Consider the following 18,114-nt stretch of genomic DNA (forward strand, 5'->3'; position numbering starts at 1 on the left):
CCAAAATAATGATTGAACCAAAAGTAAGAAAACTAAAATAAAGTATTCTTAATATTTCAAAGCTACAAAAAGAGGCAATAAAAAGACAAAAATCATTATTTCATTACACATTCCTAGGTCATAAACTTCACATAGAATTAAACTAACTGTATATAATATTTGCCAACTGAGCTATGTGGAGTTATTAGTTATATTTATACCAAATGCAGAACTTCATTAACCTCAAATATAATATAGTATTAAAATGTGGCTACAAGAATCCTGGCATTTTCATAGTTAACACTGTTCCATATGGTAATACTGAAATATCTTAGAAAAATCAAAGGACAGAATTACAAAAACTGTATTCAAGTTACAGCTTACCTATAACTAGTGGTTAAGCTCTTGAGTAAATCACATGGGCCAGCATTTCCTAAAGTTTGCTCTGCAGCAGAGGATTCATTAACACAACAGCATACATGGTCAATTCAAGCTGGGAAATGCTACACGTTATATATGTGCATACACACACACACACATAGATTTCTAGAAGATTCATTATGTACATAAGGATATTCTAAGTTCTGAGGAGTCTTGAAGTAAAAAAATTCTATTGGTTTAATTTAGCATGGTCCAAACTTACTCAAGTACTTCTTTTGTGCTATACTTATTAACAACCAAAAAGAATAAATAAACCCTAAAATTCCTTAAAACATACTTTGGAAAATTTTCTAATCTCTAACAGAGATTAGATAAACATTCCTTCAGGTTCTTTCTAAATTTTGTGGTATCATGAGACTAATTGTAAGCAGTAATGCTACAAAAACTATTCAAATACTAAATTCAAGCTAACGAACCTAAACCAAAAGACCTTCCTCGTCCAAAGCAATTACCTTTGGATTGAAATCATCTCTCTAATGTAAACTCACTCCTTGAGTGAGAAACAGAATCATGTTCTATTGGTCCTTCTTTTTACAACATTGACCAGTGCCTAGATCATGAAATGGCTTTTGGGTATTTTCTGTTCTATCACAAAAATCTCCTTCATGATCTCCCTGTAACAATTTTTTTTTCTTCTCCTTTTGCTTCTTCTAGGCAAATGTTTCAGGTCTCCAACTAAAAAACTTTAACCTCTCAGTACACTGAAAATGAAAACCAAGTTTCTTCAGACAGTCCCAGAAATCTGACATCTGCCTCCCCTCTAGCTCCATCTCACATCAACTATTCCTCTTTGCTTTATCTGCTTTAGCTATACAAGGCTAGTATAGATGATACAAAGAACTGGGAATGTCAAGGTCAGGTGAGGTGCAATTTAGCTTGGGTGACCAAGAAAAGGACCCTGCCAAGTGAGAGGGAACAGAAAACAAATGCATCTAAAAAAGCAGTATGTCTCATCAGCTGGGGAGAATCAGCCAGTGTGGCTGGGGTGGAGTGGCCTGATGGACAAAAGCCGACGAGGTTGAAGAGAAAATGGGTGTGAGCAGTATGGTCTCGTAGGCTACTGTTCATTTCCCTTTCTACTCTACAGCTATGTACCAAGGTGTAGTCTCCAGTATCAAACACATACATGACAACTCCTCTGGAATGTCTTAGGGGGAAGTCTGTCTGAAGTCTTAATTGCTCTCCAAATCTGCTTCTTTGTCATTGCAGTACATGGCAGTAACCTCTGCCCATTAACAAAAGCCAGAAACCTGAAAGCTCCTCCAGCCAAATTCAGAATACACATAAATTTCCAATTAAATATTCTGCACATGATATCGGTATATCCCTTGAACAGCATAGCACACACAGAGAGCAACCTATCCCATGTATGTAATATTACTGACCACACACACAGAAGGAAATCCCTTGTACCCAATGGTTATGTGGGGGGCTTAACATTCATACAGAGGCAGAGGCTTAGTGAAGTGGGGCACTAAATCCAGATGTCCTCTGAAAAGCCAGTCAGCCATCTAAGGCAAAATGCTACATGTGCCACAGGTTAGCCCTACATGTGCCATGGGTTAGCAGCTTCAAGCCAAGAGGTAGCAGTCAGAGAAAGAAGTCCTTATGGCCTTCGACAATGTCAGTCTGAAAGGACAGTGGTGGGCCTTACCAAGCAGAATCAATGTTTCATACTGCTGTAACTTTTCAAAACAAGAGAATATCTGCAGTCTAGAACTACTCTTGTGTTCAAAAATTTCCCCAGGTCTGTCATTTGTGCTACTGTATTGTCCATTACTTCATGATGAGTAGCAACTACCTCAACAGCAAAACCAACAATAAATTATGGTATATTACTACAGTGGAACACCATGCAGAATAACTGGGCAGATGTCATAGAGTTACACTGAAATTATTATAACACATTTTGAAGTGAAAGAGGGATACACAAGTATGATTTGCATACACACATATACCCGTATTAAATTTTAGCAACACTTCTGGGAGGTGAGATCATACACAATTCTTTAGAAAGCTTGCATGGTGTATCCCAGAAAATAACAAGAAAGCAAGAAGCTAACAAAGCAAAATGAAAAATCAGACAGATTTTGAAAACTACATTTCACCAAAAATACTCAACAAATTTAAAAGAAGTGAACAAGAATATACTCTCAGACCACAATGGGTCAGACTAAACATCATTAATAAATGTTAACAGGAAAAAAATCTCAAAACACTTGGAAACTACACAACATACTTCTAAAATAACCTATGGATCAAAGAAGAAGTAGCAATGAAAAAATTTAAAACATGCTAAACTGGATGAAAATGAAATATAATAGGCCAGTGCCATGGCTCACTAGGCTAAACCTCCGCCTGCGGAGCCGGCACTCTGGGTACTAGTTCCGGTTGGGGCGCCAGACCCGGGAAGGTAGTGGAGGATGGCCCATGTCCTTGGGCCCTGCACCCACATGGGAGACCAGGAGGAAGCAGCTGGCTCCTGGCTTCAGATCGACGCAGAGCACCAGCCGAAGCAGCCATTTGTGGGGTGAACCAACAGAAGGAAGACCTTTCTCTCTCTCTCATTATCTAACTCTGCCTGTCCAAAAAAAACAACAAAATGAAATATAATACACAAAATTTATGTGATGAAACTTAAAGTACTAGAGAGAGAAATTTATGGCATAAAATGCATACATTAGAAAGAGGAAAACTCTGTACTCAACATTCTAAGCTTCTACCTCAAGAACAAAAACCAAAAAGAGAAAAAGAAACCCAAAGCTAGCGGAAGATAAATGTAAAATTGGGGGAAAAAAACTACACAGAAAAGCAATAAAACAAAATCCTGGTATTCTGGAAAGATCAATAAAATTGACAAACTTCCAGACAAGCTTGTTAAAAAAAAAAAAAAAAGAAGACACAAATTATCAGTATCAGGAAAGAAACAGGGATGTCACTGTAGACCTTGTAAACATGAAAAGGACATCAAGGTAATAATTAAACACACAAACTTGACAATTTAGGCAAAATGGACCAAATCATCAACATACACAACCTTTCCCAAGTTACCCAGTTACAGCAGATGATGGGACTAGCTCTATAATGATTCAAGAAATTAAATCCACAAATTTAAAATTCCTGAAACAGTAATCTCCAAACCCAATGGTTTCAGAGAAGAATTCTACCAAACCAAAAAAAAAAAAAAAAAAAAAAAATCAACTCTATACAATCTGTTCCAGAAAACGGAAAAGAGGCCACCTCTCAACCCTTTTATGAGCGCAGTACTATACTTATACCAAAAATCAGAAAAAGGAATGTCCAAAAAAAAAAAGAAAACTATAGTAGACGACATTTGGTGCAGCAGTTAAATCACTGCTCAGGATACCCCCATCCCTTACTGGAGTGCCTGGCTCTGCTTCCAATTCCAGTTTTTTGCTAATGCACACCCTGGGAGGCAGCAGGTGCTGGCTCAAGTACTAAAGTCCCTGCCTACCATGTGGAAGGCTCCAACTGAGTTCCAGGCGCCTGCTTTGGCCTGGCCCAGCTCTGCCTCAGCTGTTGCAGGCATTTAGGGACTGAATCAGTGCACGGGAGCACTCTCACTGTCTGTCTCTGTATTCCTCTCTTCTGCCCTTCAAATACTTGAAAATCAATTTTAAAAAATTTAAACTTAAGAAAAAACTATAGACAATACCCTTTATTATTATAAAGGTAAAAACCCTTAATATATTTTTAATATTAGCAAATAAAATTCAGCAACATATATAAAGAATCTTAGACCAATATTTAGTGTCCTTTATCACAGTCATGAAAGGCTGATTCAATACTCAAAATCAAGCACTGCAGTAATGTATCATATTAACAGGCAAAAAAAGAGACAAATCACATGACCTGATCAACTGATGCAGCAAAAAGCTTTATAAAATTCAACACCCATTTGTGACAAAAGTTCTCAAAAAACTAGGATTTAAAAAGGAATACCTGCAGTTTGATTTAAAAAATCTTACAGAAAAACCACAACTAAAATCAGAATTAATGATCAAAGAATGAGAATGAGACAAGGTTGTCGGCTCCCACCAATCATTCAACATAGTGCTGGAAGATTAAGGCAGCACGGTATGGCAAGAAAGGAAAATAAAAGGCAAAGAGATCAGAGAGAGGACAGAAATACAACTATTCTTGATTTGAAGATGGTATGAATGTTTGTGAACAAATCTCAAGAAATGTTATTGTTCTAAATCATCCAGAATTAACAAGTGAGCTGAGCAAGGTCAAAGGATGCATGAACGAACTATTACAAACAATTTAAAGGGAGCTGATTCTAGCAATGAACACATGGAAGCAAAGTAAAAATACAAGACTTATCCTAACACCTCTATCAAATGACAAAAGAAACAGAATAATTTTATTTTTGAAAATTGAGCTAACTACTCTATACTAACATTTATTACTTAAGAGATCTTCAAAAATATCAGGGAAAATGCACATTATGGGGGGGGGGGGAACAGGGCCAGTGTTTTGGCATAGCGGGAAAGCCACCACCTGGGATGCCAGCATCCCCGATGAGTGCCAGTTTGTTTCCCTGCTGTTCGAGTTCCCAACCAGTTCCCTGCTAATGGCATGGGAAAAGCAGCAGAGGATGGCCCAAGTACTTGGGTCCCTGCCACCCATGTAGGAGACCTGGATGAAGCTCCTGGCTTCTGACTTTGGCCTGGACCAGCCCTGGCCATTGCAGCCATCTGGAGAGTGAAGAGGAGATGGAAGATCTCTCTCTCTCTCTCTTTTCCTCTCTCTCTGTAACTCTGACAGAGGGAGGGAGGGAGAGAGGGAAGGTGGGAGGGAGGGAGGAAGAAAGGAAGAAAAAGAAACAGAAAAAAGGGAAAGAAGGAAGAAAGAAAAGAGAAAATAAAGAAACCATGCCAGAATTTCAAAACATGTTTGCACTAAAATCAACTTATCTTTCAATTTCATTGTCCACAAACTTTTGGAAGTACCTCATATAACTTCAATAGTGAAGACTGTGTGGAATTGAGACACACACACACACACATCCCACGTCAAGGGAACAATATAGAAATCCAGAAATAAACTCACACTAGTATGGCCAATTTATTTTTCTTAATTATTTATTTATTTGAGTGACACAGAGCTTCTATTTGCTGCTTCAAACCCCAAATATCCACCATGGTCAAGGGTAACGGGAGCTGGGAAAACCATTCAGGTCTCCCACATGGGAGACAAGCACACAGTTACTTGGGCCATCACTGCTGCCTCCCAGGGTCTACAATAGGTTTTAAAGAAAACTCAGGAGATCTATGGGGATGTAGGGCTTGGTGAAGACATTCTGATGTGACAGCCAAGCCATATGCAAACAGAAAAAAAAAAAAAAGATAAAATGGACTTCATCAAAATTAAAATGTTCTGCAAAAGACCATTTGTTAAGAGGGTAAAAAGACAAACCAAAACTGGGGAGAAAAAATTTGAAAAACACATACAAGGGGTCCCAGAAAGTTTACAGAAGATGCATATTATGAAAAACTATGCATGGGATTTCAAATTTGTTTGCACCAAAATAAATGTATTATTTAATTCCATTTTCCAGGAACTTTGGAAGTAGACTCCCTCACCCAGACTGTTATCATCTTACCTCCATGAATGGGATAGGCATTCCTAAAGAGCAATTTCACGTACTTCCTTTGAATCATGTTACTGCTCTCAGCATGGCAATAGGTACAGAATACCTTCATATTCTTTGAACTTTTAACCTTTCCCTTTAAAATTACCATATTCTTTAGCTGTAAATGGTTATACCCTTTCTGACAAGGGTTGAGTTTGAAGGATTTTTTTCATGTTCTGTTTTTCAAATAAGAAGTTTCTCATGAAGCTAATATTCAGTTTCTAAAGTTATCAAACAAGAAAGAGTAGTTAGTGATGCAATAGCTTAGGTAAGTAAAATACAAGTTTTTCAAATATTTTATACATTCCATATTTTTACTTCTAACTTGGACACTTAAAAATACTTCAGTGGCCAAGGCTGTGGCATAGCAGATTGAGCCACCACCGGCAGCACCAGCATCCCCTACGGGCACCAATTCATGTCCCATCTGCTCCTTTTCCAATCCAACTCCCTGCTAATATGCCTGGGAAAGCAACAGAAGATGGCCCAACTGTTAAGGCCCCTGCACCCCTGTGTGAGACCTGGAAGATGCTCCTGGCTCCTGGCCCAGCTTCAGCCGTTGCAGCCATTTGGGGAAGTGAACCAGCAGATGGAAGATTCTCGCTTTCTCTCTCTCTGCCTTTCAAATAAATCTTTTTTCAAAATGCCATTAGGGCATCCGCATCTCAAACCAAAGTGACTGAGTTTAAGTCTTGGCCCCATTTCTGATTCAGCTTCCTGCTAATGTGCACCCTGAAGAGCAGTGATGATTCAAGTGTCTGGGTCCCTATCACCCACAGGAGAGATCCAGACCGAGTTTATGGCTCCTGGCTTCACGATGGTCCAGCCCAAGTTGTTGCAGGCATTTAGGCAGTGAACCATTAGAGAGATAAAGTATCTGTCTCTGTATCTTACAGCCTTTCAAATAAATTTTTAAAAAATTTTAAATGCCAATCTGACTGCCAAGAATGATTTAGAAAGTGATCAAAAGCAGACCTGAGTACTCAACAGATATCTAGGGGTATCTGGTTTAACGACAAGTCATGTATGTATCTCACAAGGCTCACAATAACGCTTGTTTATTAAGGGTGATCCCGAATCAGTAAGAAGACTTCTTTATGTTCGCAATTGTGGCATCTACTGTTTAATGATAAAAAATGTATTCTCTAACTTACAGAAAAACTTCTACCCAAAATTACTGAATTATGTTTGGGTTACCAAAACAGGGTGAACCTATAAAGCTTTAGGAAATCTGACTCTCCAGAACAAATTAATTCCCTGGGGATTGTGGCTGAGTAACTTTTAGCTTCTACTTTACCTGTCTCGGAAGTTCTATGACTACTTACCAATATCTCATACACTAATCCGTGATGTTAACAGAGGTCAGTGTTTGTGGGTGGAGAGCAATATTTCAAAAACTTGACATGAGAATCACCTAGGGAACTTTCAAAAACACTGGTGTTCCAGAGCCTCAACCACAAATCCTGAATTAATTAGTCTAGAAAGAGCCTGGGCATCAGAACTTTTACAGCTTCCCAAGACAGCCAGATGTTGAGGCAGGACTGGGGACCACTTAGGTAAATAGCTTTCTTCATGGCTTCTGTAAGAATCTTAGGAGGGACACAGAATGCAGCATTTCCCAAATTTTTCTTCAAATCCTTTTTCTCATGAAGCAACTTTTAACACTGGCTTAGGTAATTCTTCAGCTGAAAATCAAGGTAAATATTAAGTTTAGAATCAAGCTGTACAACTTTCCAAAAATCAGAAAAGCTCTGATGTGTTCAGGGGTAGAAAGGTAAGGAAGAAAGCAAAGAAGCACCCAGTTTTATACTGCTATCATATTTTTTGTTAAAAAAAAATTCCAAATTAAAGACTAATTTTAGCTAAAAAATTGCACTGTAGTTAAATGATGCTCAAGCCTGTGGCCCAACAACATTCACACACTGTGAAAGCTATTTCCATAGATAAATTCATGCTGCCCTCTATTGGTCCAAATAAATATTTTTAGATGAACTATGCCAGTAAGAGGATGATAAATCTTTTATTTTTAAATGGAAGAATTATATTAAATATCAGAGAAGCAAAATAAAATTTCCATTTTGGGTATTACTGAGCTCAAAAGATCAACTATCACATTCAAGAGTCTTCTAATTATCAAGACATTTTCAAGCCACCATAACTTTCCTCTGTACATGTAATAAAGACACATACCCCTTCTGCACATTCTGCAACAGCCTTCTCTAATTTACTTTCTTTTCAAACAAGTTCAAGACAACAGTTTGCAAACTTAAATGCTCATCTCCATAAGATTTTTTTTTTTTATTTGACAGGCAGAGTGGACAGTGAGAGAGAGAGACAGAGAGAAAGGTCTTCCTTTGCCATTGGTTCACCCTCCAATGGCCACCGCGGCTGGTGCGCTGCGGCCGGCGCACCGCGCTGATCCGATGGCAGGAGCCAGGAGCCAGGTGCTTTTCCTGGTCTCCCATGGGGTGCAGGGCCCAAGCACCTGGGCCATCCTCCACTGCACTCCCTGGCCACAGCAGAGGGCTGGCCTGGAAGAGGGGCAACCGGGACAGAATCCGGCGCCCCGACCGGGACTAGAACCCGGTGTGCCGGCGCCGCTAGGCGGAGGATTAGCCTAGTGAGCCGCGGCGCCGGCTTCATCTCCATAAGATTTTTAAAAATTATATATACTTATATATTTTATGTCTAAAATTTTAATATCAAATTTTTATTAGAAGCTCAAATATTTGCGAAAGATAAAGTTTCTGATTTATTGTAAATACTGACATCTTAAAATAAAAGTGTACATCACTCCTTTAAAAGGATGTCAATACGCATCAACTTAAAATAAACACCATGTTAAGTATATTGGGAATTTTTTCTCATTGCTTTTTATCTTCTTGAAGTTGCATTTTATTCCACTGTCTCCATAGATTTTCATCACAATGTGGTATTTTGTACCTAACCTGTTTTTCTCTTCATTTTATGATTCTAACATATAAAAATATGCATATAAATTAAAATATGTTAATATTTCCTGTGACCACCACATATAAGTTTAAAAATTTTGTGCAATAAGCCATTATGCAATTAGTAGCAGATAACTAAATGACATATATATTGCAAATATCAACAGATTATCACAAAAAGTAAAATCTTATGGACAAGAATCCACACAGTTCATGAGATACACATGCCATTTTATTTTTAGACTGATACATTCAACAAATATTTCTTACTGCTAAAATGAGAAAGCTTCTCAATTGCATTCTTATTTCAGTTTTTTTAGGCATAAACACTAAGAAACATTATTTACCTTAAGAAATGTTACCTCTGAATTTTCTTATAGCAAGGTCACTCAACTTTTTCTGTCAAAACTTACACCGTAATTTGTCATCAGAAATTATTTTTAATGATGTAGCAGTTGACAACTTGATTACGTCCTCTTTCAATTTGCTGAAAGAAAAGAACTAGAAACTACTACCTGACTTACAATAGGATGTGTTACACATGTATTACAGCTATTTCGTTTCTCAGTTTCAGGAACATATTTCAAATGGCATTACTAAGACATACCAAACAACTATTAACTATACCTGCTGTTGTTTCACCTAGCAGTTTAATTTTATATAATCAAAAAGAGCAAAAAATACAATTTAATATTGTTGTTTTCAGTACACTTCTGCTGATACATTACTGATTTTTAAAAAACATTTTATTTATGTATTTGAGAGGCAGAGCTACAGACAGAGAAAGGGAGAGACAGAGAGAAAGGTCTTCCATCTGCTGGTTCACTCCCCAGATGGCTCTTACAGCTGGAGCTGAGCCAATATGAAGCCAGGAGCTTCCTCTGGGACTCCCATGTGGGTACAGGGGACAGAGCACTTGAGTCATCCTCCACTACTTTCCCAGGCCATAGTAGAAAGCTGGATTTGAAGAGGAGCAGCCTGGACGCGAAACGGCACCCATATGGGATGCTGGTACTGCAGGCTGAGGCTCAGTATACTACGCCACAGCACCAGCCCCAAATTACTGATTTTATAAAATGCTATCATCTTATCATGCACTTAAATTTCTACCAAAACTTAAGAGCAGCAGACTTAGCTCCTTTAATTTACAGTAAACACCTACTGTCAACCAACTACCAAATGAGGTTATCAAAAAATTCTGCCTTTGTTCTCAGGTTAAATATATTTTGAGTTTAAAAGAAAAAGATTTTAATTGTCTCAACTCAAGATATAACTACATACCTTATATAAGAGATACCAAAAAAGACTAAAAAAAGGTAGACAAAAGAAAGTGATGATTGTTATACTGATTTCAGACAAAGTAGGAAATAAGATTTAAAAGTATTAATAAAAGCATTTTTTTAAATTTGACAGGCAGAGTTATAGACAGAGAGAGAGACAGAGAAAAGGTCTTCCTTCTGTTGGTTCACCCCACAAATGGCCGCTAAGGCCAGCACTGCGTGGATCCGAAGCCAGGAGCCAGGTGCTTCCTCCTGATCTCCCATGCGGGTGCAGGGCCCAAGCACTTGGGCCATCCTCCACTGCCTTCCTGGGCCACAGCAGAGAGCTGGACTGAAGAGGAGCAACTGGGACTAGAACCCGGCGCCCATATGGGATGCCGACGCACAGGCAGATGATTAACCAAGTGAGCCACGGCGCCAGCCCAATAATAGCATATTTTTAATGATAAAATCTGCAATTGTCAAATAACATATAGCACTTAGGAATAACAGTGCACCAGATAATGCAGCACCATCTTTACAAATCAAAAACAACAGGAGGGGCAGATGATTTTGGCACAGTGTTTTAAGTCACTGCTTGAAACACCTGAATCCCAGAGTGTCTGGTTTGAGTAGCAGTTACCCTGTGGTTCTAATCTAGCTTCCTGCTAAGACACCTGGGAGGCAAATGATGATGGCCCAACTACTTGGATTCCTGCCACCCATGTTAAAGACCCAGATAGAGTTCCTGATTCCTGGCTTCAGCATGGCCCAACCCAGCCTGTTACAGGCATTTGGGGAGTGAACCAGTTGATGGAAGGTATCTCTGTGCATCTCTCCCCTTTGTCACTCTGCCTTCCAAACAAATAAATAAACCTTTAAGACAACAGCAACTACTACAGGAGATGCAAGGAGATACAGACAGAGGCACTTGAAAATAAGTTACTATATCTTACCACTTAGTACAAGACAAATCAAGTGAGGAATGGGCATTAGGTGCAGCATTAAGATACCACTTGGATGACTGGCGCTGCAGCTCACTAGGCTAATCCTCCGCCTGCAGCACTGGTACCCCGGGTTTTAGTCCCAGTTGCTCCTCTTCCAGTCCAGCTCTCTGATATGGCCCGGGAGTGCAGTGGAGGATGGCCCAAGTGCTTGGGCCCTGCACCCGCATTGGAGACCAGAAGAAGCACCTGGCTCCTTGCTTTGGATCAGCATGGTGTGTCGGCCGCAGCGCACCTGCTGCAGCGGCCACTGGGGGGTGAACCAGCGGAAAAGGAAGACCTTTCTGTCTATCTCTCTCTCTCACTGTCCACTCTGCCTGTCCAAAAAAAAAAAAAAAAAAAAAAGATACCACTTGGGATGCCTGTGTCCCATGTCAGAATGTCCAGGATCAAATTCTGGCTCTGCTTTCCATTCTAGCTTCCTGCTAATGCATATTCTGGGAGGCAGCAAATCATGATTCAGGCACTTAGGTCCCTGCCACCCATGTAGGAAACCCAGATTGGGTTCCCAGCTCTTGGCTTCAGCATGGCCCAGCCCTAACTGTTGCAATATTTGGGGAAGAAACCAGCGGATGGGAGCTCTTTCTCTCTCTCTGTCTCTCTGCCTTTCAAAAAAATAAATGTTAAAGACAGATCAAGTGAATACAAAAAGGATACAGAAGATCAAAGCAACAAAACCCCACAAAAGATATTATGTATATTTATCAAACTTCACACCTTAATACTTCTTCCAAAGTGTATATGCAAGATCCAAAAAATAGAAATATTACAAACTACAGTCTTGATTTAAAATACAACAAACTAGAAAATAATAAAAAATTTTAAGTAAAAGGTCCTTCTGTTTGGAAATCAAATATTTTATTAAATAATTTTTACATGCAAGAGAAAATATAAACTAGGAAAGCAATAGTGGAAAAATTATAATGAACATACTACATATCAGAATCAATACCACTCACATAAAGCAAGTATCAGAAGAAAATTCATAGTCTTCAACAATTACATCAATAAAAATGAAAGAACAAATGAATTAAATTCAATATAAAAAGCTTTCTATAAGTTATACATTATTATTAATCTGATGTTAGATTCCATTTGCTAGTGTTTTATTTTTTCTTATATATTTGGTATTAGATTGTAATTTCCATCTCTGTACTATCTTCTTATGAGGTTGTTGATGTAAACTTGTTTCATAAAAAGACAGAGAAATTTCCCTTCCATCTCAAATCTACTTTTATGCTACCCAACATGTAGAAGACCTAGTATTTGATATTATGGCAGACACAACTCCCCTGAGAAACCATGTGGACCTGATTTTTTTTTATGGGTTTATTCATTAGTGCTTTTCTCTGTTTCTCCTTCCCATGGATATAGGCAATCATCTAGGTTTTCAAATTAATTAACACAGAGGACTGCAATGTAATGCCTTAAAATTGGGTAAAATTTTTTCTTGTGCCAGTAGTCATTTCTGCCTTGATATTCTTGTTTTGCATGTTTGTGTTTTCTTGTTTAACAGCTAATAATTGTTCATTTTGTCAATTTTAAAAATCAGGATCTTGATTACTCAATTAGATGCACTGTTTTCTTTCCCTATATTTCTACTTTATTCTTCATTATTTCATTCTTTGTATGCCATTTAGTGCATATTTTAATAGTTTTTATTTTTTAGATAATAAATTTTCTTTTTCAAAAGACTGATTTATTTATTTGAAAGGCAGAGTTATAGGAGCAGGGAGGAGATAGAAAAATTTTCCAAACACTAGTTCACTCCCCAAATGTCCACAATGGCCAGGGATGAGCCAGGCTGAAGCCAGGAGCTGGGAGCCTAGCACACCATCCATGTCTCCCATGTGGGTGGCAGGAGCCCAAGCTATCTTCCACTGCTTTCTCAGGCCTTTAGCAGTGAGCTGGATCAGAAGTGGAGTAGCCAGGACTCACACTGGTGCCCATATGGGATACCAGAATTGCAGGTTGTGGCTTAAGCCACCGTGCCACAATGCCAGTCCCATCATTTAGTGTATTTTTTTTTTTTTTTGACAGCTAGAGTTATAGATAGTGAGAGAGAGAGACAGAGAGAAAGGTATCCCCTCCGCTGGTTCACTCCCCAAATGGCCGCCACAGCCGGCGCTGCGCTGATCTGAAGCCAGAAGCCAGGTGCTTCCTCCTGGTCTCCCATGCGGGTGCAGGGTCCAAGCACTTGGGCCATCCTCCACTGCCCTCCCAGGCCATGGTAGAGAGCTGGACTGGAAGAGAAGCAACCGGGACTAGAACCCAGTGCCCATATGGGATGCCAGTGCCGCATGCAGAGGATTAACCAAGTGAGCCACAGTGCTGGCCCCCATTTAATGTATTTTTTAAAGATTTATTTATTTGAAAGGCAGAGTTATAGAGAGGCAGAAACAGAGAGAAAGAGAGGAGACTTCCATCTGCTGGTTCACTCCCCAAATGGCCACAATGGCCGGAGCTGGGACCAATCCAAAGCCAGGAGCCAGGAGTTTCTTCCTGTCTCCAATGCAAGTACAGGGGCCCAAGCGCTTGGGACATTTTCTACAGCCTTTCCAGGCCATAGCAGAGAGCTGGATTGGAAGTGGAGCAGCCGGGACTTGAATCAGCGCCCATATGGGATGCCGGCACTTCAGGAAGCAGCTTTACACAATCCGCCACAGCGCAGGCCCCGATTGAGTGCATTTTTTAAATTAGCTATGTTGAGTCATCCTATGCAATAGTAAAAACTGTCTTTTTATTTTGTTGAAGTATCCTTTTATGTCCTTCAGAAGTACTCTACAGCTCTCCTTATGTATTCTTGCACATTTCTCGCTAAGTTTATTCCTCAGTATTTCATCTTCTTTGTTGTTGCCACAGAGTTTAACATTATATACTCTGATTATTGCCTGTGAATTTGAAGGCTATTGATGTTCATTTTACATCATCTTACTGTACTGAATCCTTTTATTGTGTGAATTATTTTGCATACAGTAATGCTCCCTTTTCCATGGAAGACAATAATGTTCCAAGACTTAGTGGATGCTTCAAACCACAGACAGGACTGAACTCTACATACTGCTTTTTTTATATACTAAATTTCATTGTCATTTAATCTCATGTCTTATAAAATATCATTCTTCATTTGGCATTTTCCAATCATTTAAGAAACATAATAACCATTCTTATTCTACAGGCCACACAAACACAAGAGGTAGATTTGGTCCCTGGACCACAGGTTGCTCACCTCTGTCCTTTTTCTATATCTATTAAAACTACTGTGACATTTTGTAAATCTTTTTTTTAAGATTTATTTATTTGTTTGAAAGGCAGAGTTACAGACAGAGAGAGACAGGGACAGAAAGATCTTCCTTCTACTGGTTCACTCCCTAAATGGCTACAAGAGCTGGTACTAGGCCAATTTGAAGCCAAGAACCACCAGTTTCTTCTGGGTCTCCACATGGGCTTGGGCCATCTTCTGCTGCTTTCCCAAGCACATCAGCAGGGAGCTGGATGGAAAGTGGAGCAGCCAGGACTCAAGTCGGTGTCATATGGGATGCCAGTGCCACAGGCTTCACCACAGCACTGGCCTCCATTGTGCAAATCTTGAGAGCAAGTAGTGTTATGCCTCTAAATTCTTTCTTCTCAAAACTGTTCATCCAATTTGCATCTCTACACAAATGTCAGGATTGCCTTATTAATTTAAAAAAAAATAACTTGCTAGGTTGCTGAAAGAGATTCCTTTGCATCTTTGTTAACTTTAGAAAACTTCAGAAAACTGTAGACCTTAATTCCTAAATTTGATCAATGTTATAGCTTTCAGTATATAGGCTATACATATGGTAAACTTATTCTTGAATATGGAATGTTTATGCTATTTTAATTCTCCAAATGTTCAACAGTACTAGGAGAAATACCTTTTTTATAATAAACTGGCAATGCAATCTGTGACCTAGGTGAACTCACTTATCCTAGGTCTTCAGTTGATTTCTTTGAATCTATATATCTATATAGGATCACAGTGTATACAAAGAAATATTAGCTTGATATCTTCTTGTCTAATATCTCTTCCATCTACTTCTTCTTATTGCATATCCCAGAACTCAAGTATAATGTAAACTAGAAGTCCTGGGTATATACCACTGCCTTGTTATTGACTGCACATATATTCAGTTTTTCACCATAAAGTATAATGCTATCTAGAAGTTGTTTAGAGAAGCCCTTTATCAGATTAAGGAAATGCTCTTCCACTCCTAGCTTCTGTAGGAGTGTTGGCTTCCATCAAATACTTTTTCTGCATCTAGTGAGATGCACATATAAATTTTCTCCTTTATTTTGTTAATATGATTAATTATTTTGGTTATTCTATACTAAATCAATCTTGCTTTCCTTGAATAAACTCCACTTAATCATAGTATGTGAAATTTTGGATTTAATTTACTAAGATTTTGTTAAGGAGTTTTATATCTGTAATCCTAAGAGAAACTGATACTAGGCCGGCGGTGCAGCTCACTAGGCTAATCCTCCACCTGCGGCGCTGGCACCCCGGGTTCTAGTTCCGGTTGGGGCACCGGATTCTGTCCCAGTTGCCCCTCTTCCAGTCCAGCTCTCTGCTGTGGCCCGGGAAGGCAGCGGAGGATGGCCCAAGTGCTTGGGCCCTGCACACCATGGGAGACCAGGAGAAGCACCTGGCTCCTGGCTTCAGATCAGCGCAGCACACTGGCCACAGCGGCCATTTGTGGGGTGAACCAACGGAAGGAAGACCTTTCTCTCTGTCTCTCTCTCTGTGTCTAACTCTGCTTGTCAAAAAAAGAGAGAGAGAGAGAGAGAGAAACTGAGATTGAGTTCATGCTGCCTCACCCTTGCTCAGATAACCTATTCAAATTCTCTTCTCTGGCTTATAAGAGTTTTTAGAAGACAAAGTATTTTAATGTCTTTGCTATGATAGCTGAGTTACTTCCCCCAAGTGATAAACATTCCTAATTTAATATTCTAATACTATGTAAAAATATGAAAAAATATTTTACATCTTACTTTCCAGTTTTCTATCCTATAAAGTGATAGCCCCATAAAGAACAACCATTTTTTAAGTTTTGATATGCATTCTACATTTAAAGCATATGGCCAAAGATAAAAGAACATATTTCCCAACCCAAGGGATAAGAATATAAAAGGCAAAGTTATTTATAACTATTAGAATAAATTCCTGCTTTTTCTCACTTCATGATTAATTCCTGTATCCAAGACGCTTTAAAGCTGTATAGGTATCTGACTTTATCCAATTAGGCTGAACCATATGAAACTCACATATATATAAGCCAAATATGGGCAATTTCATTTGGTTTAACTTCTTGTTTATCAGTTAATCACTGGCATTGGAATAGTAACCACAGTGAACTCACTCAGTCTGCATGTTGCTTTACCAGTGCACAAGCACCATCTAGTGGCAGAAACCAAAACTGCAGTCTGTAACTAAAGCACAGCTGAATATACATGCAGTGTTTATCAGCTCTTCTCTTTTCCAATTTTTTTTAAAGTACATTACAAACTAGCAAGGAACCTTCTTATCAACAGTTTGAACAATGTGAAAATAAACAGCACACCAACAATTACAATCCTCAGCAACAATCCATCAGCTTATATTGCCTAATTTTTGAAATACAGGTCCAGCATCCCTTTTTTTTTTTTTTTTTTTTTTTTGACAGGCAGAGTTAGACAGTGAGAGAGAGAGACACAAAGGTCTTCCTTCCGTTGGTTCACCCCCCAAAATGGCCGCTACAGCCAGCGCACTGAGCCAATCCGAAGGCTTTGGATTGGCGCAGCACCGGCCGTAGCGGCCAATAGGGGAGTGAACCAACAGAAGGAAGACCTTTCTGTCTCTCTCTCACTGTCTATAATTCTCTGTCTCTTTGTCTCTCTCCCTAACTCTACCTGTCAAAAAAAAAAAAAGGAAAGAAAAAAATGAGACTGGATTACTCATAGTCAAGAATCTTGGGTGGAACAAAAAGATACTGGTGACTCTCAAATACAGTTTGTATCCAGGGGTTGCCCATGAATAACTTTTTTCTCCACCTATCCAATCATAAAACAGAACAAAGGAAAAACTCAGGTCTCCTTAGGCCTTTGAATGAGTGCAAGTGAAGAAATCTCATTAGCTAAGAATGAGGGAGGCGGGAGAGGACCTAATTAGTAGTTAGTATTTTAATATATTATTACTTAATGTTACTAATTATTAATATTGCTTATTAATATTATTACTAATTTTAACTTATTACCTAATATTATTACTAATTATTATTTAATATTAAGTAGAAAATGAAAAGACCATTTCAAAATCCCTCTAAATGACAACTATTTCCTGAACTTCTTAACCTTTCATTTTCAGCCATGAAGATACTACTGATTAACCTGGAATCTGACAAGAAGAGAGAAAGGTTCCTCTGACTTTGGCTTTATTCAGGTCTCGTCATAAGCAAATTAAGGGCATGTGTGAAATACTGTAAAAAGCCTACTGAGTTGGCCGGCGCCGCGGCTCACTAGGCTAATCCTCCGCCTAGCGGCGCCGGCACACACGGGGTTCTAGTCCCGGTCGGGGCGCCGGATTCTGTCCCGGTTGCCCCTCTTCCAGGCCAGCCCTCTGCTGTGGCTAGGGAGTGCAGTGGAGGATGGCCCAGGTGCTTGGGCCCTGCACCCCATGGGAGACCAGGAAAAGCACCTGGCTCCTGGCTCCTGCCATCGGATCAGCGCGGTGCGCCGGCCGCAGCGCGCCGGCCGCGGCGGCCATTGGAGGGTGAACCAACGGCAAAAGGAAGACCTTTCTCTCTGTCTCTCTCTCTCAC

General features: G+C 39.4%; 1 protein-coding gene across 50 annotated transcripts in view; it reads right to left on the minus strand.

Moving 5' to 3' along the window:
* The window catches only part of STAU2 (staufen double-stranded RNA binding protein 2), a 368,761-nt gene that overhangs the window by 245,905 nt on the left and 104,742 nt on the right, over nt 1–18,114 (minus strand). For 3 of the 50 annotated variants that reach the window (XM_089335413.1, XM_089335415.1, XM_070075218.2), the window contains 2 exons: nt 9,378–9,517; nt 7,405–7,764 (listed from right to left, as the gene is read on the minus strand). The exons of 46 other annotated variants lie outside the window; for them this stretch is intronic. In XM_089335413.1, coding sequence (XP_089191539.1) covers nt 7,405–7,415 — 11 coding nt within the window. In that variant the 5' untranslated portion in view covers nt 7,416–7,764; nt 9,378–9,517. The remainder of the gene's footprint in view (nt 1–7,404; nt 7,765–9,377; nt 9,518–18,114) is intronic. One more of the 50 variants, XM_089335414.1, reaches the window with a different exon arrangement.

This window comes from Oryctolagus cuniculus, chromosome 6, assembly GCF_051225735.1.
Source record: "Oryctolagus cuniculus isolate XC-2025 breed Fujian yellow rabbit chromosome 6, ASM5122573v1, whole genome shotgun sequence".
In the NCBI taxonomy this organism is placed as follows: Eukaryota; Metazoa; Chordata; class Mammalia; order Lagomorpha; family Leporidae; genus Oryctolagus; species Oryctolagus cuniculus.